This window comes from Candoia aspera, chromosome 15 (genome assembly GCF_035149785.1).
Source record: "Candoia aspera isolate rCanAsp1 chromosome 15, rCanAsp1.hap2, whole genome shotgun sequence".
Lineage (NCBI taxonomy): Eukaryota > Metazoa > Chordata > Lepidosauria > Squamata > Boidae > Candoia > Candoia aspera.
The window spans coordinates 15,066,739-15,089,203 of NC_086167.1; the positions used below are offsets into that span (position 1 = coordinate 15,066,739).

General features: G+C 45.7%; 1 protein-coding gene across 3 annotated transcripts; it reads right to left on the bottom strand.

Moving 5' to 3' along the window:
- Positions 1 to 951: 951 nt before the first annotated feature.
- Positions 952 to 20,776, bottom strand: CAMKK2 (calcium/calmodulin dependent protein kinase kinase 2). Of its 3 annotated transcripts, XM_063315314.1 has the most exons (17): positions 20,607 to 20,776; positions 16,154 to 16,343; positions 14,228 to 14,800; positions 11,876 to 11,923; positions 11,570 to 11,623; positions 11,166 to 11,217; positions 10,454 to 10,587; positions 9,764 to 9,800; positions 8,429 to 8,450; positions 8,029 to 8,117; positions 7,584 to 7,783; positions 6,938 to 6,991; positions 6,069 to 6,142; positions 5,199 to 5,286; positions 3,979 to 4,107; positions 2,865 to 2,971; positions 952 to 2,041 (listed from the first exon to the last, which is right to left on the bottom strand). In XM_063315314.1, the coding sequence occupies exons 3-17, from the start codon at positions 14,747 to 14,749 to the stop codon at positions 1,963 to 1,965; spliced, it is 1,689 nt and encodes a 562-aa protein (XP_063171384.1). In that variant the 5' UTR covers positions 14,750 to 14,800; positions 16,154 to 16,343; positions 20,607 to 20,776; the 3' UTR covers positions 952 to 1,962. The 3 variants fall into 3 exon arrangements, with proteins under 3 accessions (XP_063171384.1, XP_063171385.1, XP_063171383.1); XM_063315315.1 differs by lacking the exon at positions 16,154 to 16,343 and having other exon boundaries at positions 952 to 2,038; XM_063315313.1 differs by lacking the exon at positions 16,154 to 16,343.
- Positions 20,777 to 22,465: the final 1,689 nt, after the last annotated feature.

Here is a 22,465-nt window from a genome sequence, read left to right on the forward strand (position 1 = left end):
ACATGAGACTTAACTTCTGAGCAAAGATACACAAGCTTGCAATTTAAGACTACAACTGCGTGAGGCCTGAGTCCTTTTCTGAATTTGCTACTTAATCCACCCTTTTTAGCCTGAACATAGAAGGCAGTCCCAAAAAAAGTCTTTTTGAATCTGTATTTAGCAGAAGTGTTAAATACATCATGGGGATAAAAGTGGAATGCTTGGTAGGGCTTTAATATAGTACAAACCACAGGCATTTGTTGCTGGTATAAAAATTAGCGATTGTCAGGGATTATTCAGCAGCCACCTAGAGAGCCTTCTAAAAAAGATGTCTTTAAAGACGAACATTCCTGATACTTAAAGTGGGATTGTGAATGGCTATGTAGACACAGAGCACCCACATCCAAATTATTCCATCCAACTATAGCATCCTCAACACTTCTTTGACCACAATTCCCATCACTCCTGACCAGCATTGGCACTGTTGGGGGAGTAGCAAGTGAAAATATACACCCCCATTACAATTAGCCCTTCTCATTTGCTTTTACAGCAATGAGTGTTACTTTCTCAGGATCCTGCCATTTTAGAACAGGACAGAAGGTATGAAAGCTACATTCAGAATTACCTGGCCCACAGAGGGAACCTGTCAGAAATTTCCTGACACTCATATTTTTCTTTTTTGACAAGGTGAGGGCTTTTTATTTAAAAAAAAAACATCTTAAGGGAAAAAAAACATGGAAGCGTTTCCATGTGTAAGTTCTTGGCTGTTTTTAAAAGCAGATGCAAATAGCTGAGTGAGCAGTTTGCTTCAGAGAAGGTTGACATCTATGAAAAAGATTACATGTGAGGTTTGTATACATCTTGATCCCCTATAAATTGGTTTCAGCAGCAGCTTCCTTAGCTGGTAGCTGCGACTCTACAGGAATATGTAATGTTGATTGCATTCTACAAAGAAACGAGTACAAAGGAACAGGAGATTAACTACCATTTATAAGTGAATTGGAAAAGTGCTCAACAGCAAAAATCTATGTGTTGTTTTGGTTTAAATCCTTGGAGTGTATTTGAAAAAACTGCAGAATCTCTACGTTCATCTTAAAAGTTATTCAACTGTTAAACATGCCAGCAAGCACCGGATGGTTATTTTATAAAACCCTGAATTTCATGTACACAGCCATACAGTAACACAGATATAAAGTAGAATTATTATCAGTAAATACAAGCCTGTGCTTTGCCAGCTGGACAGACTGTTTCACCAAACAATGCATATTTGCAAGTTGTGCTCGAACACAATCGCACAACCCATTTTTGAACATGCCGTCTTTTCCCTTGCCCTTTTGCGATGCACGTCCCTTCTGTCTTTCGTGCTTGAGTACAGGAAACGGGGCCCCTGAAAAACTGCTGTCAGAATGAAACCGAATCACCTGCTCACAAAAGGCCAAGCATTCCTCACATAGCTCCTTAATCTGACATGGGTTTGGTTTCCATGCAATAAAACGTATGATGATAATTAAAAAAAAACAGAACATCCAAAAGCAAGCACTTTCTTGATCCTCGCTTGGCAGGAAGCACCATTGCTTAGCCACCTACGGATAAAAAAATTGGACTGTCGTTTTTGCAAAGGATTTGGCCTGAGCAGTTACATGTTTCTCCCCAAACTTGGTTTTACTGTGGGTTAATTCTTCGCTTTTTCTCCCCCGAGGTGGGCACAATGCTTCAGCTGGGTGATGACCGCTAGCAGGCCTGTAGATAATCCTCCTCTGTTCCGACATCCTGCTTTATCAGCAGAGTTCTTTTTTCTTAGGATGATTGAATGGATTCTGATCTGTACAGCATGCTGTCGCAAAAATCTTTACATTCGGCATCTACACAATTAACCAACATCACAGAAGGCAGGCCGGCTCAGCGGCCTGCAGGGTGCTCTCCCTTGCAGACCACATGTGGTGAGCCACACAGGAGCTCTCTTACGGGAAAGCCGCATTTTTTTCAAGAAAGCAGTTCGTCTTCATTAACGTTTGGCAGGTCATTAATGCCCCTGAAGGCCTCTTCGCTACTTTGTTTTCTGCTTTAAAATGAAGAAAAATATAGTCAGGGCCGAAAGTTTTGCTCTTAATACAAATGAAGGTGGGAGAGAGATTGCAATGCTTTTTTTTTTGTCTGCCCCAGATGGCAACTTTACTTCATTCTGTTAGCTAGCTCCCTGTAGGGAAAGAAGCAAAGTTGGGGGGAATTTTCCCCAACCCCACTTTTTCAAGTTTTGTTTTAGATGTAAAATCCGAAGAAATTTTGAAGCAGAGGAAGAGGAAGAGGAAGAAGAGGAGGAAGAAAAAGAAGGGAAAGAATCCCCCCCCAATCTTTCATATCTCAAACCCAGTGCAGAATGTAGCTTTAAGATGGAGATGGAAGTCAGCATGAGCAGATCTCTGCCAACAACCCACTCAATCCCTTTCTGCATTATTCACCTCAAAAATTAAACCACTCCAAAGATGATCATGCTACTGCTTTTAGAAGGCACATTCCACGTGCTGGAAATTAACCTTATGTTCTCCCTTTTTCCTGCAATGTTCATTTTCATCTCAGTTGATTGAGGGACGGACAGGTGGCAGGTAAGAGAAGCTACCAGGCAATCATAATCTTCCCTCAGCTTTGAGGTGTGGGTTTTTTGAGTTGTGGGGGAAGTCAAGAGTGTATATGAAAGTAGATTTACGTGGAAAAAAAGGAATGGGATATGCCAGTTATGCAGGAAGAGAGACATTTGGACATGAATGGAATGTTCGTTCACCTTCATTTGCCTTGCCTAAGAATCTCCAATCAATTTAAAAAAAAATTCCCCACAGTACTGTTTGAAATCTCTTTGCTTAATCTATAGCCCACTCCAAGGCACTTACATCAAGTACGTCTGTCTGTCTGGTGCAGACAGAAATCTTTCTTCTCTTCTACTCCCCTCAAATGGATTCCCAAAAGATCTTTTCCTGATCATGGATTTCACCAGGATCTGAGAACAGAAGAGATTTCTGTGTTTATATCAAGCCATCTAAAACTGGACTTTCACAATTATGGGTCTGAATTACCTTGTTCTTTTTTTCCCATTCATCTCCTTTCGTGTCACGTCTTCTGAGAGGCAGGGATGTCTAAATTTATTATTAAGTACGCCCCAGCCAACTGACAGGAGCTTTCCAAGATAAAAAGCAGGGATAAATGCTTTCTATATATAATAAACAGATCTCCCAAGAAAAGGAGCCACTTCTGTTCCCAGGGGTCTTACAATCCAGAAATAAACCCAAGGAAAACAGCAGAGGAAGGAAAGAAGGGGTAAATATGGCACAAGAGCATATACAAAGGTGGATGCAGGACTGCAGTTAATCTGCTGGTGCTTTTGATTTTAAAAGGAAGGTGAGGACTGCATTACAGCGAAATTAAAATCTAGATGGCGGGTAACTTTCAAAGACTGGCCGATAAAATGTGTAATTGCGTAAGAGTTTAAGTGGCTTGGCTTAGGGGCTCCTTAAATTTGTCGTCCATCTCCCTCTCTGCACACACCAGCCCTCTATGCATTAGCAAGGTAGACAGAATGATTTTTATGGCCCAGTCCAGAGTCGTTCTCTAGCGCATCTATCAGAGATGTCGCAGTGACTTCCCATCTTAAAATTAATATTTATATGTCATAAATATTTAATACCTTTTAATTTGTTCTTAGATTTCGGTGATGGGTGGTCGACAAATAGAAAATAATAAAATAGGTTGGGGGGGTGGGCTGGGGAGTTAGAAGCACAGGCAGCCTTCATCAATCTTGTGCAGTATAATCCAGCATTCGACCAGCTCAGCCCATTCCCACGTCATTTTATGCTCTTAGTCAGCATTCTTGCTCTCCACAGAGACCAATACGGTTTAACGGCGAGGCCATTACGGAAATTGGAACCGATTTAAAGAAGGCGGATAGACGAACTCTTGAAATGCTGGCTGAGCATAAACCGCAGGATGGACTATGCAAAATCCACTTACCACAGTGGCTAAGCTCGGGATGTGCTTGACTGAATTCTCGACCTCTTCTTCGGTCACCTCAATCAGAGTGCAGTTTTCATCCTCTGCCGGCAACAGCTCTGTTCCATTCTTGGTGACCCAGGGATGCGGCTGCGAGAGAGAAAGAGGCGAGCGTTGGCAGCTAATTTCAGAAAACATCACAGAAATGGCTGGGCATACCAGAGACACGGAAAACGTAAATGCGACGTTTAAACATGAACGCAAATAAGAGGAGAAAGGGTCGCTAAATGTACCGTTTGCCATAGGAAGTGGAATGGCAAACACTGGATAGTGCAATTCAACGTCCGACTCGGATGAATGCTTTGGGAAATCTCAGTAGGTCATGAATAAATGAACAGAGTGGATTGTTCCTGGGGATTTCAGAGATTCCGCTCTCAGATATGCTGATCCTTATTGTAGGCACGTATGCATGTATGTATTATTTTGATTAACACAGCCACTCATCCCAAATGCATGACGATAAATCTTTTTTTAAAAAATAGGGAACGTTAAGCATAGAGCCACTATGCGTTCGTCAAGCTGATTGTAAAGAATAAAGAATATGGATACAGAAAAGTGAGATACTGAAAGAAAGTTTAAAAAGTAAATCAAATCAAATCATAAGGAGGAACTTTTGGTAGCTCATTTTTCCCTTCCCTTCCTTTCTCCGTAGCCACTAATCATATTATCTTTACAGACAACTATATATTTGCCTTCCCACATTTCGGGGCCACGTGGGCTGGGAATTGGGGAGATTGAAATCCAAAACGTGGTGAGCAAGCTTGCCTCATATCATTCGTTATGATTCAGAGCTGAAAACTGAGGGACATTAAAAGACATTAAAAATACAAGAAGATGTAAGTAAGATCTCAGCTTAAGACTTCAAATACAGTAGGCAAATTTTGTACTAACTTCACCCCTATTTACTAGACTTGTCTATTAAATTGAAATTATACTGTAAATTATACGATTTATGTGTGAACATTTAAATCGATGCAAGCAACGTAAATATAGGTTTAACGGGCATCCCTCCTCACAAATGGTCCGTTAAATCAGGATTTTACTCTATTTCTGTACCCTTCTGAATAAGCAGAAGACTATAAATATTTACCCTTTGGTATATATTATACAACTGAATCTTCCCATCTCCACTAGATTCGGTATCTACGGTTTTCAGGAAACTGAGGCTGGTCATAAATTACCTTAATTTCTGGGACAGTGATCCTGGATTCCGGTTTTTTGTCCAGCATCTGTGTTATTAGATCCTTCAGTTCATCAGAGATGTCTGGTCTTGGATGATTAAAAAATATAAGAAGATTGTCCTTTGGATTTATTGGTTAAAGCTATGAGCATTAACCTGCCTCACAAACACACAATTGGGTGTCAGAATCATGACATTTTAATCTCACACTTATTTTGAGCAAGTCACTAGTCCTCAAGGCCACAAAAAAAGTTTTAAAAATACCCTGGCATTATCACATGTGGAGTCCTTGGCGCTCTCTGAGCTTGGTTGGTGGCTTGCAGATGTTTCATTACCCAATTAGGTAACATCACTGAAGATGTTGCCTAGTCTGGCAATGAAACGTCTGCAAGAAAACAACCAAACTCAGAGAGCACCAAGGACGCCACAGTTCAAACCTGAGCTACGGAGATTCTCTTCTGTTGGATTATTACTTGTTTTGGGGGCTGACTCATTCAGACTGGTCATTAAGGGCTGCTCCCCCTCAATACATACTTCGGCCATGCTCAGAAAGTGGTAATAAATTTATCTGTGCCTCCCCCTCGAAGAAAGTCACGGTCAACAACCTGAAGTGTGAGTTTGCTCAGCTTGGGAAACACGGCCCTCCTTCCCCACTGCTAGATCCCTCCCAGTGGTGCTGAGCTTTTGAAATGTCTCTAAAGGCATCAACACATCTCCAGGATTCAATATGAGATCCAGGAGCCTACCGCTGAGATTCCCTGGTGTGGAAGGAAAGCAGGGGGAACCTCCCAGAATTCAAACTGCCCTTTGCAAATTGGGAAGCGCCTTTGTCATCCTTTGTTCGTAAGAAGACTGCTGTATTCTTACTCACTGGTCCGGAAATTCCAACATCTGGCTCTTGATTTTGCTGTGCAAACTGAGGATCCGCTCATCCATAAAAGGACACTGGGAAGGATAAGAATGCCCAGGGAGACATTACGGCTGGCACGGATTGGGGGCAGGGGAGAAATTGGTTGAGTTCCCTTTCAAATTGCACAACGAGGGTGACAAAACAGTTCTATGAAACCCTGACCCAGAATCGGGTCACCTACAAATGGTTTAGCACCACGTTCCCCAGGCGTATCAGTAGATCATAGCGAGGGAGCTGCCCTGCTCCGTAAAACAGTCAAAACATAGTGAAGGGGGAAACTCTACAAACAGGCATATTTTCATGGAGCTGACAAAAACTTCCTTCCCACCCTGTCCCTACTTCCAATGTAAGTTTCTTACCCTCTCCCATTTCACCAGGCACCTCTCTCAGTGGATTAGATAATTAAAAATGGGTGGGACAGAGAAATTGAAGAGGAAGATAGACAACTCCACCAGATCATTCTCTACTTCTAGCAGGACGGCGATTATAAATCAGCCTCTGGACTTGATGGTTTTAGGGACAGCTGGTTCGTTCAGCACTGGTAGCCTTTTGTTCCAAAGCTCATCAGAAGATACCAATATGTACAGTGAGAACAAAGCATTCAGAATGGCCCTGCAAAACTGCTCAGGGAAAAGCCCCTAGTGCAGGCTGGAACAGCCCCCCGCAACTTCTGTGCTCCCCCACTTTTTTTTGTAACATCTACATCCTGCCTGACTTAACACCCATGAAAGTGGGGCTTGGATTCTGTAAACCAAATGCTGCCTTTAGCGTGGCATCCGACAAACAAATAAAATGGCAAACAGATAGAAAATGAGGTGATGTTTTGTTACCTGTCCGAAGACAAAGCAGTACAGTGTGACTCCCATTGCCCAGACATCTAAAGCCTTGGAAAGGAAAGAGGGAGAGAGAAAGGGAAGGAGGAACTTAGCTTTCCAAAAACACTTGTTCCTTGCATTATGATCACTGCTGCTCCTCGAAGACTGAACGAGAAGCATCTGCCGGAGGATTTTTTGCCTCTTTATACAGTGGTATCTATTTCCTACTCACTTTCCAAGGCTAACAGAAATTATTCTGACGCTGACACACTGAACCAGTCCTACAGGGAGGATTGGCCTGCCTTGAGATCACACAGCTTCACAGCCGGAGTGGGGACATAAATCCAACCCCTCCCCAAGCCTTATTCTGACATTGAACCACCAACTGTCTGGGTTCACCTAGCATGCTATTTTAAGGTTTGTTTGAACCATGGTTTGTTAACTAAGCCACAGTTGTCTGGGTTTATACAACACACTAAGCCAAATTCCCAGACTCCGTTGGTTTGCTTTAGGCTGGGTTCACAGACCATGCTAGCTTGAATTATGAGTCACTTCTAAAAACCTTTCCAATTCTTCCCAATGCTAGAAAAACACTATAGTCTACGCACGCACGCACGCACGCACGCACACACACACACAACTTTTCTTTCTCTCAACATACCTTTCCAGAAAATATTTTTCTGGTTTCCGAGAGTGTCTCTGGGGCCATGAATGCTGGCGTGCCCACTGTGTTGGTTAACAGGGCATCCGACCCTTTGAATTCGTTACTCACGCCAAAATCGGCAATTTTGATGTGACCGTCTTCTCCGACCAAAAGATTGGAAGGCTTAATATCCCGGTGGATAATTTTTTGGTAGTGCACTGTAGAGAAAGGCAAACGTAAGAGAAGATGGTAAAGAGAAGATTGCTCCAGTGTCAAGGCTGCACAATTAGGACAGGTGCTCAGCTCCTACGTTACTGTAGGAAAAGGCAATCAAGAAAGAAAGGAGGCACATGTTCCGAAGATACCACCTCCATCTTTTCTTACAAGGCCCAGCCTGAAAATGGGTTCTCGTTCTCAACACAGGCCTGGCTCTGAACTTTGTGCAGCTTTTCTACACACTCACAGTATTCAATGCCTTTGATCAGGTCTTGGAAGTAGAACCGCGCCTGGTCTTCAGTAAGAGGCTTCAGATTGGGAACCTCCATCACAGGCCTGCAAAGGGAAGAATAAATCAAGAAGGGGGAAATAGAGTTTTAAAAACAGAAGCCCCACTGTCATGCAGCACAGCAGTGTTTTTCAACCTCAGCGACTTTGAGACGTGTAGGCTTCAACTCCCAGAATTCCCCAACCAGCCATGGCTGGCTGGGGAATTCTGGGAGTTGAAGCCCACACGTCTCAAAGTCGCTGAGGTTGAAAAACACTGCTAGAGAGAATAACATGCTTAGGGCAGCATTCTTCCTCTCATTCTGCCATGCATCATGCACACTATTAATTAAAAATGGTAAAAGCAATAATTATCTTACCCTTTTTTCACAAGTTCAAACACTGAAATGCAAAAAGAGGCAGGCAATTAATTATAAGGAGAAATGCTCACATAAGAAAATGGTCCCATTTTTAATAGTGAGCTCCAGGAAGAGAAGAGGCGGCGTGACCTCATATTTTACCAACCTCATCCACAGACAAAGCGGGCAATTGCATAGTTAAAATTCAGGGTGCCCCTGCTTAGCAGGGCTCACCCAGGAGACCAAGGCTTGGTTCTCATGAAATCCTAAACTCACCTTCTCCAACCTGGTGTCTTTCAGAACTGGTAGATGCTGAATTCCCAGCCAGCCCTGGGTGGCAAGCGAAGAGTCAACTCGCTGACTTTCTAGGGCAGTGGTTCTTAAACTGGGGGTCATTTGGGCATATCCTGGGGGGAATGGAGCAATTTGCAGTTGCTTGTTTGTGAGACTGCTGCTGAGAAACTTGGGTAAAACAACGAAGTCTGTTGTTGTTGTTTTGGTGGGGGTCATGACATTATTTGAGACCGGGAAAAGGGATGATTGGGTCAAACAGTTTAAGAACCACTGTGCTTGATTGGACTGTTTTGGGTTAAATAGTTGACTGGGTCAATTTACCCTTGTTCAGGGTTCCTATGATCTATTTAGCCCCTCCCTGATCGACTTAAAGTCATGAGAAGATGGCCAGCAAGTCAATAGTGGGGGGCGGGCAGGGGTTGGCTGAACGTCTGGCAGTTGTATGAAAGCGCCCCAGCCACCCTTAAGCAGTAACAGAGGAGCAGCAGGGAGAATACACCTGGCTGAATGATCCAAGAATTGTGCTGTGCTCTAAACTAAATATATAACTTTTAATTAAAAGAAGACAACATGGAACAAACACCAGATGATACGAGGAGGAATAATATATGGAAAAACCATCCACTATTTATTTTTGTCTCCCTTTCATCTGGAACTGGGCCCTCACGTAGGAAGCGTGTTTGAGAGGCCGTCCTATGAAGCACTGAGTGGAGACTTTATTTTATTTACATGAAATCTTCTGCTGGCTGGGAAAGAAGGAGCGGGCCAGAAGCCTGCCCTTTCAGACCGAGGTTAATGCTACAGTCCCTGCTTCGTTTTTCATTGTCAAAGCATCAATTCCAGATGAGCCTGGCTTCCTCCTCCACCGGCCCCAGCCCGGTATTTATGCACTGACAAAGAAAGAGTCCTTTGCTGCGGACAAGACCTGCACCCCTTGTGAAGCCTTGAGACCACTCGCCTCTGCACAGCCCAAGGCAAGCGGGAAGCGATGCAACAGTTCCTTGCAGGAGAAACCCCATTTCACTTTGCAGGGCTAAAGAGAAAGAGGATGGGATGGCTTACCCATATATAGGTGATCTTCTGTGGGGTCATCTAGTACCTGTTGGTAAAAATAAAGACAAAAGGGGGAAGGTGTCTTAGCTGTGACCCACACCATTAAATTCCCCTAATAAGTACAGATTTTAACAGCATTATAATATAACCCAGGGCAAGATCTCCCCTACTTAAATGGCAGATAATCTTTCCTAGACCTTGAATTTTTCATTCCAGTTCTTAGACAGTCTTCACAGATTTCTCTTAAAACATGTAAGCAGTTTCTAGAAACTGCCTCAGCTCCTGAAATCCAGAAGGGTTGGAAGGGCACCGGGCCTTTCCAGAAAGTCCAGAAAAACCCATGTATAAATTCAGAACAATTTGCATACTTTCATTAAAATGGGCTCAGAAGGAATGTTCAGCTCTTCCCCTAACTCCAAGTTAAACCTTTGATTTTGCCCCCCTAATAATTACAAAAAAATGGCTGCCACTCACTGCTGTGGCAGGGAGCAGAAAGAGGGGGAAATGGAATGTTGGGAGCCGATACCTCTCATTCTTTCTGGCAGTTGAAGTGGGTAGATATTGGAAACCCAACTGCTTGCACATTCTACAGAGAAATGCCACTTTTTGGCTGGTAAGCAATATGCCAATGCCACAAATACTTCCTGGGAGTCCCATGCCCGGGAAGTGCCTTAGGTTTCACATCCTGTTCAGCCTCACCTCCACCAGCTTCACCACATTTGGGTGGTCCAGCTTCTTCAAGATGGCGATCTCTTGGTACACCTGCTCAATGGGTCCTCTGGGTTGGCAAAAGCCTTCCAGGGGGAGCTTGGCACCACGAGGAGGGGGGCGGCCTAAGGGGGAAGATGCAGAGGTGCTGAGAAGGGGAAACATACCTGTAACCAAAGCCACTGTGAAAATCCAGGCTGGTGGCGAGGCTTGGATTCAGGGTGGTAAAACACTGCAACCCCCTCAACTCCGGTCAGGTGAGGCCTACCCTCTACCCAGGGCTCTGAAGATCCACCACCAGTATGGCAGAAAAGTGTGGGCCAGAAGGACAAAGAAGACTGATCTGAAAGGAGGGAAGTCACCAGGACAGGATTTGGGGAACGGATCTAATATGAGGACTGATTCCCACTTATTTTCAGGAGCTGGGAAATTCTGGGAGTCAATGTCCATAGATGTGGAGGACACCCAAGTTGGAAGCCAAGCCAAAACCAGACAACCAGGACCCGAACCAAGTGGGGCTTCAGTGCATTAATTCCATCAGGTCCAGAACATACAGTGGCATGTCTGTTGGTGCACAGGTCTTTTGCGGAAAACAGGCCGACCTTTGATCTTTTCAATCCCTTTCAGCCCATCTCTTCCTCCACTGATTTGTTTCCTCCCCACCCACCCTCCCCAGGAGCGCTGTCTGCACATCCCAACTTACGTGGGAAGCCCGCCTGCCTCATCAGCTTCTTCTTGGAAAGCACTTTCATTGCCTGCAGGAGACAAGGCAATTGCGTTGAGTTGCTGGGGAACAAAATAACCCACAACACAACACAAAAATTAGTTGCTGGCTGCTCTGAAACTGTTTCATGATGAATTCTCTGCTGCTGTTCTTTTTATGCCATTTTAGGTCTGTTTTCTAAACTATTCCAGGAAAAAAACTGATAGAGGGATTAAACAATCCACCCTGGGTTCCCATCCAATTTGGTGCTGTGCAAGAAGATGAATCCCGTTACCAAAACTCATCACTCAGTCACAGTCTCTCCTCCGCTTAGTTCAAAAACTTCCTTCTCCTTTTTCTGTTAAACTGAGGCAATCCATGCCAGCTGATGAGTGCTTACTCACATAGTAAGTGTTGTCATCTTCGTTGTATGCCAGTTTCACAACTCCATAGGAGCCCTATGAAAGGGGGGGGGGAACACACACAAATTGCAGGTGAAGAAAACATGAAGCAAACAACAGTTTCCCTAAATGCTGCTGAAACGATTGACACGTTCTTTTTACAGTATTTGTATGTTTGTTTACAAAGGCAGCCTAACTTGGACCAGAACTGTACTTCCCTGTAGGTAAGACAGTTTCCACCCCAAACATGCACCAAGTATGCAAGGAGTGTGTGTGTGTGTGTGTGTCTGTGTGTAGGGGTTTCATTACCTTTCCAATTTCATCCTTCAGTGTGTATTGATTGAGTTGCACACAGTCCTGAGAAAGAGAAAAATCAGAGGCAAAATTAATTACGGATGCTGATAGCAAAGGGCCCTGCTATTAAACTGCGCTTCTTCCTCCCCCTCTGGGATCATAAAACCTCATCCATTCTCACAGTTAAGTTATTGCCAGTTGTTTCCATAGAAGCCAGGAACATGGGTGTGTTTGTGTGGGTGTGTGTACACATACATATAAACAGATAAGCATCTAACAGAGATGAGTTGCCTAGGACTTCAGCTACCAGCCAGAATGGCCACGGACTGTGAAACCTTGAGTTCAAAACACTTGGAAGACATCTGGTTGCCCGCGTTTATTTATGCATTTTCTCTCACTCACACACACGTACACAGGCCTGTCCTCTTGCAAATGTTCTTTGGTGCAGGTAATTCACCCTTTCAGATCTGCATTATAAATGCCTGATGGACCTCAGAAATGCCAGCAAACTGCACCGGGACCTCTGATCGTTCTCAGACCATCAGAAAACTCTTCAACTGCCAAATGTGAATCAGAGACCATCCCCGGGCCCCTTGTAAAAAGGCCAAGGCTTGTTTGCTAGTTTGAAAAATCCAAAGTCTTTCCTGCTACCTTTCTGCTTCCTGGAAATATGCTTCTTCCCCCAGCTGGATCAGAAAGCGAGAACTAAGCCCGGGCGGACAAGGGTCACACCCGGCCAGTAATTGGGTGATCCCTTACGTTAGGTGGCTGGAAGCTCATCCCACCCTCTCCCAATTTTTGCCTTGTCTTGCCAACCAGCTTTCCCATCTGCTGCACTGAATCATGCAGAGAATTCATGCTGGGAGCCGAACGGTATTAGCATAAGTGCATCCTCTTTTCTAATACATAATTGAGAAAGAACGGGCTGAAAATGCTGGAGCCACCCACTTCTGTTTTTAATCAGCTGCTGTCGTCGCCGTGTCTTCACTACATATATGGCAAAGAACACCTAAATTTCCCTTCCTCCCCCTTTCTGCCTTTCCCTGAATAAACACGATAGGCCAGGGGTTCTGGCCGCACCGCGATTCCGGCTGGCCGATGCCAGAGGCTCTGCTGAGAGGCAAAAAGAAGCAGAAAGCCTTCGCTTGGTCAAAGATGCCAAAGGCTCCCCACACCCCCATCCTCTCCTTTTTTAGATTTTGTTACGCAATTGTGCGCTATCCATGGGGGAGAGAAGCAGCAAGTTTAATTGTGCTTCTGAGAATCCAAGGGGGAGTTGAAAAAAAGCACACACCCCTCAAGCTTTCTGCACATAACACGCTTGCTCCAAGCAACCATTTCGCGATTGGTTTTTTTTTTTTCTTCTTTTTTGCTGCATTTTGTATCGCTTTGTATTGGTAACATGGTGGGGGTTGTTTTGTTTTGTTTTGTTTTTTTGCATCGTTGCTAGCTGCCCCGAGTTGCTTGTTTTAAGATCGGCAGCAATGTAAACGTTCCGAATAAATATACGAACAAACATAAAATAAATACATTTGCTCTACTCGCTTCATCCTTTGAGGGTCGGGGGAGAAAGCATTTGGTCTCTTTTCTCACCTAAAAGGATGGTTTGGGAACAGCAGTGACTCTTCAAGAACAAAAGAAAACCCGGCAGAAATAGAAATAGGGTCTTTCCATACACACACACCCTGCAGTCTTTGAGAACTACACTGCAGTTCTTGGGAACCTGGGGGGGGAAATAGTGCCGAGTCCAGAAATACGTTTGACACAACTCTTTGATGTAGAACAGCTAATGCAGCGTTCAATCATTCTTTCTTTGCTCAAAATGCGCTGGGATTAAGTGCCTTAGAAAGCATTAGGCACTTATTCTGCCAGTGATCAGAGGGGTGGCTCAGTGCGCCGTTACCACAAGCATTAGCAGCAGGAGGTGAGTTCCTCGCAAGTTCCTTAAATCAGTGCTTCTCCACCTTGGCAACTTTAAGATACGTGGACTTCAACTCCCAGAATTCCCCAGCCAGCATGCTGGGTTTTTACTAGTTTTTCTTCTCCCTCCCTCCCTCCCTCTTTTTTGTATTTTTAAATAACAAATAGTGGAGATTTGGGCCCTGAGCTCAGCGACTGAAATCTTTTCTCACACTGCTAAAATAATTTAACATACTCTGTCTTTTACGGTTAGCTTCTCATCGACAATGTACCGAGCAATAACTGTGCGAGCTCAGCCGTTCCTTCGCCGGCTCATTGGTATTATTTTTCCTGATCAATTTTTTTTCCCTTTTCTCCTTTCACTTGTTCGTTTTTGTTTTACTTTTCTCTTAAAAACAAGCAACAGACACACCCTGCACTCGACCGCCAGGACATCACTCCCTTTACCTGCAGTCCTGTGATAGAAACTCGGTGGGACTCAATGGTCGGCCTCCGGGGCAGACGGGGCGAAGAGTGGGGCGAGGTAACAGGGGAGTAAGGAAGGGAAGGGTAAATGCAGCGCCCATTAAGCCCTGTGCCCCCGCCGGGGGACTGGACAGGCGAAGACCTCTCTTGGAGAGACAGCTTGCGGCTGGAAAGGTTCACTTTGATCCAAGGCTCCCTGGTCTCTCCAAAGGAAGTCCTTGAACGGCGGGCCAAGCCTGGTTCTCCAAGGCCTCCAGGATCCGGGGCAAGCATCTGCTCCACGCGGGGCTCCATCCCTTCCTCGCCCGCCAGCCCCTCCAGCTGGCCTGGTGTGGCACTGGAAGTCGAGTCGTACTCCGCTACCACCCCGAAGGACTCCATGGGGCTCAAAGGGGTCCCATTTAGATCCGCCAAGCAGGAAGGCTTCTGTGGCCTGTGGCCAAAGAGTTCATTGCAGAGAAGGAACTCCACGGGGGCAGGCCTGCTGGAGGCACATTGGAGCATTATGTGCCGGACAGCTTAGTTCCCATGCTGTGGCGGTGGCTCTCCTGGAAGCTGAATCGAGACAAAGGAGAAACAAGACCAAGCAACTGAATTCAGGATGGACCACGGGCTAAGCCAAAACCTTTTTTTTTTTTAATCTGTTAAATCGTATCCAATTCTCGGCGACTGCCTGGACAAGTCCCTGCAGTTTTCTTGGCAGGTTTTTTGGAAGTAGTTTGCTGTTGCCTCCTTCCTAGGGCTGAGAGAAAGTGACTGGCTCAAGGTCAGCCAGCTGTCTTTGTGCCTCAGGCAGGACTAGAACGCACGGTCTCCCAGTTTCTAGCCCAGTGCCTTAACCACTAGACCAAACTGACTCTCTTAATTATTTGTTTTTTAATCCGTTCAGTCGTGTCTCGGAGACTGCCTGGACAAGTCCCTGTAGTTTTATTTATTTATTTGTTTGTTAAATTTATCCACCGCCCAATCTCGTTCAATGACGACTCTGGGTGGTTTACAATAAATAAATTTTCTTGGCAAGATTTCAGAAATGGTTTGCCATTGTCTCCTTCCTAGGGCTGAGAGGGAGTGACTGGCCCAAAGTCACCCAGCTGGCTTCGTGCCTAGGAAGGACTAGAACTCAGTTTCCTGGTTTCTAGCCTGGTGCCTTAACCCTTGACAAACTACAATGCCTGGGTTCACATAAGGTGCTAAGACAAATCCAACTGTATCATGGCTCAGCGCAATGGATAAATCCAGCTGATATGTTTTGCTCCTGGGGTTAGAACAGGAAGCCATCACCTGGGAGTTGAACCACAGGGAGAACCGGAAAAACTACACCTCAGTCAGTGGGTCCTCATATATTTCTAGGATTGCAATTCCTAGAAGCTACAGCCAGCAGACCTCTCAAGTTCTTATTCATGCATATTTTAAAAGTGAAATAAAACTTATATATTTCATTTCTTTCTAAATTGCAAGAAACCATAAGCATGAACGAGAAATACAATTGCAGGAATAATTTTTCCTCTTTCCTTATCTTAACTCTTGGGAGGGAAAAAAAATAGGGTTCATCAAAAGTAGAACTGGCTCATCTACCATTAAAATGCTTGTTCTAGTTCCACCCTCAGGCCAAGCAATTCTGCATCTCGGTAAGAGAAATATCCATTAGGTTAATTCAGAAAGAGCAATTAAAGCAGTGTGGGCAGGTAAATGGCAGGTGCCAACAACTCTTTTATAATTATACCTTTTTCTTTCTGAATAATGTGCATTAAATACACCCGCTTTTCCTCAAAACAGCTGACTGACAGATTCACCACCCACCTCCCCTACTTAAGGGGGAAAACAAGGAAATTTCAAATTCAACATTAAAAAGAGAGAGAAACCCCTTAGTCTTGTGCAGAAACATATAAAGGTATTTTAGGGCCTCACCTTTAGAAAGACAACAAGGACAACACCAGGCTTAAGAGGGTGGCATTGGAGGCCAGAGGGAGGCTGAGGTTCGGGCAGAAGCAGACTGGGGTTCCCAAGGATTTTAGACTCCAGGATAGAGCCAAAAAATTTTTGGCTTTTTCCCCTCTACTCAGCAAGCAGGCTTGGAAGTTATTTAGATAACAGCAATCTGTTCAAAAGAGAAGAAATGCTAGTGGGAGAACGATGTGAAATTAACAGAAGCTAGGTTACAGCAGCACACAGGCCTATCCCATGAGCAGTAAACTGAACCTAATATTTTCTTAGAAATAGGTCTGCCACAGACCCATTCCTCTAGCTGACCCGTCTAAAACTTCCATTCCGGGTTCATCAGAAGCACCCTTAAACAAAACACCCTTTTGCTATGAACCGGTAGCCTTGGACTGTGCTAGCCAACTGATCTTACCAGTTGGGACGAGTTTAAAACTCCCTGTTATAATTCTCTCTGTCCTCCTTAGAGCTCTAAAATGTCCCCAAAGCCATTATGCAGAGGCTTAACAGCAATTCAGGAAGAATGAGAGCAGAGATAATGAAACATAATGAAAAGCGTTCTCAGTGCTGAATTAAGGCTGACATTCAGTCACAGATCAGAAGCTTGGGAGAAAAGAATGGCTGGCTTCATACAAGATGCTAAACCATAGTTTGTTTCCATTACGGCACAGCTCGTTGATCAAAGCCGCAGGGTTGCACTCAGATGTAACCCAAACCAACCAATACCGGCTTACGATTCACATACTGCGCAAAATCAGGTTGCTTCACCACCATTCATTGAATAAGCCACAATCAGTAGGCTCTAAATGTCATGCTATGCCATAAACTGCGATTTATAAACCACAATAGCTGGGTTCTCATACCTTGCCCAGATGGGAACAAACAAATCGGACTGTGTCAGTATTCCCATTGAATCTGAGGAATTAAAATGGGTTGCATTATTAAATATGCCCACCATCTTCTGCAAGGAATTTGATGAAATGTGAAAGTAGCTTGGATGGTACGATAATTAAATTTGACCTTTGGGATGCATTCAAGGTCTCACATAATGGGATCCTTGACCACCATTGATTAGCCACATCCAACTACCTTGGCCAAGCTGATGTGCCTAGGTAGAAACAGGGTAGCAAGAGCTCATGGGTTCCCTGGGAATGTGACACCTACTGTAGATATGGGAGTCCTGCTTTAATTAATTAATTAACCTAATGGATTAATAAGCACCGGCTGATCCTTCCTCCCTTAACTTGTCAAATCCCCTTTTCTGAGCTCTGAATTAAGTTTCTGAAATAGCTTCAGACATTTTCCAAGCCATGAATTAAATTTCTCAAATGGCTTCATGTTCAGAGTGTGACCATTCAGTGGGTGGCAGAAGTCAAAGGGGAGGTGTATTTGTGGGGAAGCCTTCTGCCCCCACTATTTCTGAAACCAGAAGTCTGCTTTGGGTTCAGACCATCAACCTAGGCCCTAACCATAACCCTAACCCTGTTCTTCTGGCACGAAAGGAGAAAGCTTTTTTCCCAGTGCTGCCATTTGGGTAAAAAAAATCACTTCCTTTCATATATGAAAACTGAGGTCCCAAGGCAGCGTCGATTACTTTAACTCAGTGTTTTTCAAAGTTGGCAACTTTAAGTTGTGTGGACTTCAACTCCCAGATTCTGGGAGTTGAAGCCCACACATCTTAGTTGCCAACTTTGAAAAACATTGCTTTAACTGAAGCCTTTGGAGAAAGCAACTGCTGGACCTGAGGTGCCCCTGGGCAATGGGACTCTGGACTTGTGCCCGATGGACCAATCTTCTGACTATCCGCATGCCAGAAGCGAAGATGCTTGATCCATCCAAATCAGTCCCTCTCTTTGGACTAGGATAATGAATGCATCCATCTGACGGACTAGATTTCTGGGTATGGTGAAAATAGCGCTGGCAAATGTAAAAGAAGGGAAGGTTCTTTAATGGTTGAGCTACACCTGCCAGAATGTGGTCTTGCAAGCTGCAAGTGCTCTGTTGTTTTTAATTCCTTCTTCTCTTCCTGTATACGCTCTAAATATGGTTCCGTGGGAACACTGAAGCCTCCGATTCATCCCACGCATCTGAAACTTCATTCCAGGACTCTTTGAGTCCCACGCACTGGGGGAGAAAATACACCCTTGCAACAATGAAGTCTAAAGGAGCGGGGGAGAAGCCACAGAAAGGAAACAAAGCCCCAGCTTTCATCCCATCACACGTTCGCCCAAGCCACATGCCTTCCCAGAAGGACTACGCTCTCGTCAGCCCACGGCATGTGGGGAATCTGTAGAGATAACACTGTACAGCTTGCAAAAAGGGAAACGACAGATAAAACAGAGGAGAACAAGGACAAAAAGCGAGGGAATCAACGGGAAGGAGACAAAGCATATGGAGCACCACTGCTAAAGTTTTTCTTTCCTTCCTTCCTTCCTTCCCTCCCTCCCTCCCTTTCTCTCTCTTTCTCTCTTACTTTCTTTCCATTATTCATCACAATGTCCAGGTTCTGGGCATACAAGGGCAAAGTCGTTCTGCATGCTGGAATCCAACCTTGTTCCGGGGAATTCAAAAAGAGCCATTTTGCTCAAAAGCCCACCCCGCACACCCGGGCCACGCTGTGCAGCTCTCAAGGACCTGGAGTGGAGGCGTGTATCCAAGCAGAATTGCACTGAACGTACATTTTGCCTATCAGCGGCGAGGCGAGAAACAAGCCCCAAGGCTGCTAGAAAACAGTAACAGCCATAAAAATAGCAGCTTCGGCTCCTAAAAGAAATCTAGAACGACTCAAGGAGGGAGTCCAAGAGAAGGGTTTTGGTTTCAGAAATTGTGGAGAGAGAAGGCTATTCGAGCTGGGGGCACCGGTTGACAAAGGCGCGTGCTTCCTCAAAGAATCATCTTCCAGCTTTATTATTACTATTTTTTAATCATTTCTTGTATCCTAAGAAGACAGGAGCTGACCTGATTTACACAGAGAATTTGCATCCACTATGCAAATCTGAGGAACACAGATAGGAGAGGAAGCAGTGTTCCTCCCACCACAATAATTTACGAGAGGCAGTGCTTAAATTGGCACATTTTCCAGGTAAATCCAGGTCCAGCGTATTACTTCCAGCTCGTATCAGCCATGCCCCCTTCAACAGGAACAGGAGAGCTGTGTCTTTCAGACTGGGTGTGAAAGACACACATCCACACACCTTGTCCCCTTCGCTGCACAAGGCCACTTATGGGTGGCTAGCTGATGGGAAGGGAGGAGGACACAGGCCGGCCTGTTCAACTACTGTCCCAAATTTGTAGCCAAAGGGATTCACAGCCCAGACACACCCTCTAAAGGGTTTTCAGAAGGTGCAGTTACACCAGCTGGTCAACGAGTTGGCAGCCTCAACACGCGCCCCATCCAAGCGCTTGTGAGCTCAGTGCTTGTTTGCCTGCCGAGGACTAAAGGGAGCTTTGATTATTCCTTCTGGTATACCTGGCAAGGCACAATTGTCCCCAGGTCATTCAGGACAACAAGCGAGCTTAATTCCTGGGACCAGAAAGAACCACCTCCCCTCCCATCAGCCATAAAGAATCCGAGTTCTTTTCTCACAGATTTCAACCACCCCCAGGAAAGTCAACCGCAAATTCTCTCTCCGCCCGACCCCTCCAGCCAGACTTCACCTGAGCGCCTAAAGGCGAGTGGAACTGCCCGTGCCCCAGATCGAAACTCCTTCGCTCGGTTCCCTCCTGCCTGGCCATGCCAGAACGCAACGCCAAGAAGCCCTATGGTTCGGCCCCCAAACAAAACTTTGCAAAACGCAGCACAGTCCTTCGAAGCCCCAACACAGATCCTGCGCATCAATTCTTCCCTCCTTCGGGAGGTTTGCTCTATGGCAGTGTTTCTCAACCTTGGCCACTGGAAGATGGGTGGACTTCAACTCCCAGAATTCCCCAGCCAGCTGTGCTGGCTGGGGAATCCTGGGAGTCGATGTCCACCCATCTTCCAGTGGCCAAGGTTGAGAAACACTGCTCTATGGCAGCCAAAGAGAATGGCATTCCAGGGGGCTCTCTTTTTCGAGGACAGCCCTCCTGCCGGCAGATCACTCCTTCCTGGCTCCCGCTCAGCCCTTTCTGGTTCCTGCAGACAGATGTTACAAGGGTGGCCATCTGCGCCCCGTGCCTTTTCCCTAAAGCATCCGGGCACCGCTCCCCTTCCACCTGAGAGGCATCCAGACACTTGTGGGTCGGAGGCGAGCAGAACCTCCGTCCCTCCCTTCCCAGAGCCCCCCAGGCAAGGCCAGCAGCCTGGCCCTCCCTTGAAAACCCCTCCCAGCCCAATCCACCCCCTCCCACGAAGAACGCATGCAGGGGAAGACGGGGAAAGAGGTGCTGCCGTTGCAACAAAAGCCAGGCTGAGCATCCCTCCTCTTCCTCCTCTGCCACCTACCTGTGTGTCGCTCCGGCTGGCAGGAGAGGCAGCTACAGGCGAAGAGGTTCCCGCAGCCTGTCTGGGGAGGTCTCCATCGCACTACGGCGGCGGCGGCCAGACGCCCCAGATGCTGGCAGCTGTACCCCGATTGGCTGTGCCTGGAGCTTTTCCTGTCCAGAAAGTGAGAGTCGGCTTCAGGCAGCTGGTCGCTGATTGGTTATACTGGGCTGTCAAGGGCGGCTCTGATTGGTGCGGAGGGGGGGAGGGAGCTGTTATCAGTCCACCTCCCAAATCTCCCCCCCCCTTTTTTTTTTGGCATTCGCTGTTTGCTGTTAGGTGGAAAAGCCATCAAGGCAGAGAACTTTTCTCCTGTCCCTACCCTTCGTACGGCTGTAGGGAGAAACGACGCAGATTGGGGTTGAGAGAACGGAAGCGCAAACTTTTGGAAGGACAATGCTGGGGGTGTCAAGGCCTCCTTGCGTTGGCATCTTGGCAAACACACCTGTGAGGTAGGCTGCTCGTGGAGGAGACTGGGAAAGGTGCCCCAGAAAGATTGGGGTGCATGAAGGACCACCGCGAGAACAATAAAATACAGTTGTGTATTCACCGCTGTATTATAGGAAAGGAACGCATGCTCTGAGCTCACAGGAGATCCCAAACTCCATTTTTAGCATCTCAGATTCAAATGTGGCCTTGGGTCCAAGGTCAGAACAAAGACCTCAGTCTGAGCCCTGGGGGTTCACAGCCCGTCCGAATGGACAGCAAAAGATAGGAACCAATAATCCAACCTGGTTTAAGGCAGTCACCAATCTCTCCGAAACACTCTCAACTCCCTACCACAATTAAGGTGAGGTAGAACACTGCTACCATTCCCGCCTCTCAGCCGTTGGCGTGCACAGATTTCTCAGTTCCCCTAACAGGACTACAACACTACAGAGATGATCATTATTGAGCAACCCCCTTAGTCATAACGTGGTTGATGTGGTTTTAGTCTAGTGAAGCCAGCCAGTTATTGACTTGCTGAAGAAACCAACATTTTACAAGGTGGTGATCTCAAGCCTATTTTACACCACATTCCCTTTGCATTAAATGTTTGTGGCCAAATATATTCAGGATTATAGCCTGATGCTATACTTTACACAAAGGAGGCAAAATCTGTGTGTTCTTTCTCCTCTGCCCCCCACCCGTACAACCTACAGGGTGGACACAGCAAATGCAACACTTCACTGTATCATTTCCTGCAACTGGTCTGTCACAATCCAGGCCCTGCCAAGGTTTTAAAAGTTCCTCCATTCAGACATATTGACTCTTAGCCACTCAAAGCTGGTGTGGCAACGCTACTTTTAAGCAAGAAAAACTTCACAACAGATTGACACCGCTTTTACCTACGCTAAAAGCTGGTCTTCAGCATCCAGATTACAACTGAAGGGTTTTTCCATCAGAGAGGTTTCAATAATGCAAGAAGGGGAGGAGGAACATGCTGTCCGAGTCTGTTTGTAAAAGCTTCTAATTTGGAAAGCAAATCTATCTCCGATGGACTTTGGGCCATAGATGTTTGTGCAGGTTTGAAAACTTAAAGTGTTACCTGCCAATCTCCACGGTACTTTGAAAAAGGAGAGCGCTGAGTATAAATCAACATTAGCAGGACTAAACTCCGAAAGTGGTCCCTGTTACATGCTGCAGTTCCTTCCAAGTGTGTTTCTGTGTACAAAGAGTCATTACAATGCAGATTATACCTCCAAATATACAAGGGTCAAATGCAAACCAAGCTTCCTGACTTGAAAAACCTACAGACACGAGGGAGGAGTACTCAGGTGTTTGCTTCTGCACCATCTGTAAAGCCAGCAACATTCTCCTACTTCAAACAAGGCATTGTT

Excerpts from the sequence above, each read along its gene's own strand:
- CAMKK2 (XM_063315313.1), bottom strand. The coding sequence starts at position 14,749 with ATGCTCCAATGTGCCTCCAGCAGGCCTGCCCCCGTGGAGTTCCTTCTC. Across the intron at positions 10,588-11,165 it reads GAGGCAGGCGGGCTTCCCAC|GCCGCCCCCCTCCTCGTGGT; the intron begins GTAAGTTGGGAT and ends CTTCCCCCTTAG. Across the intron at positions 2,972-3,978 it reads TCCCGAGCTTAGCCACTGTG|ATCCTGGTGAAATCCATGAT; the intron begins GTAAGTGGATTT and ends TTCTGTTCTCAG.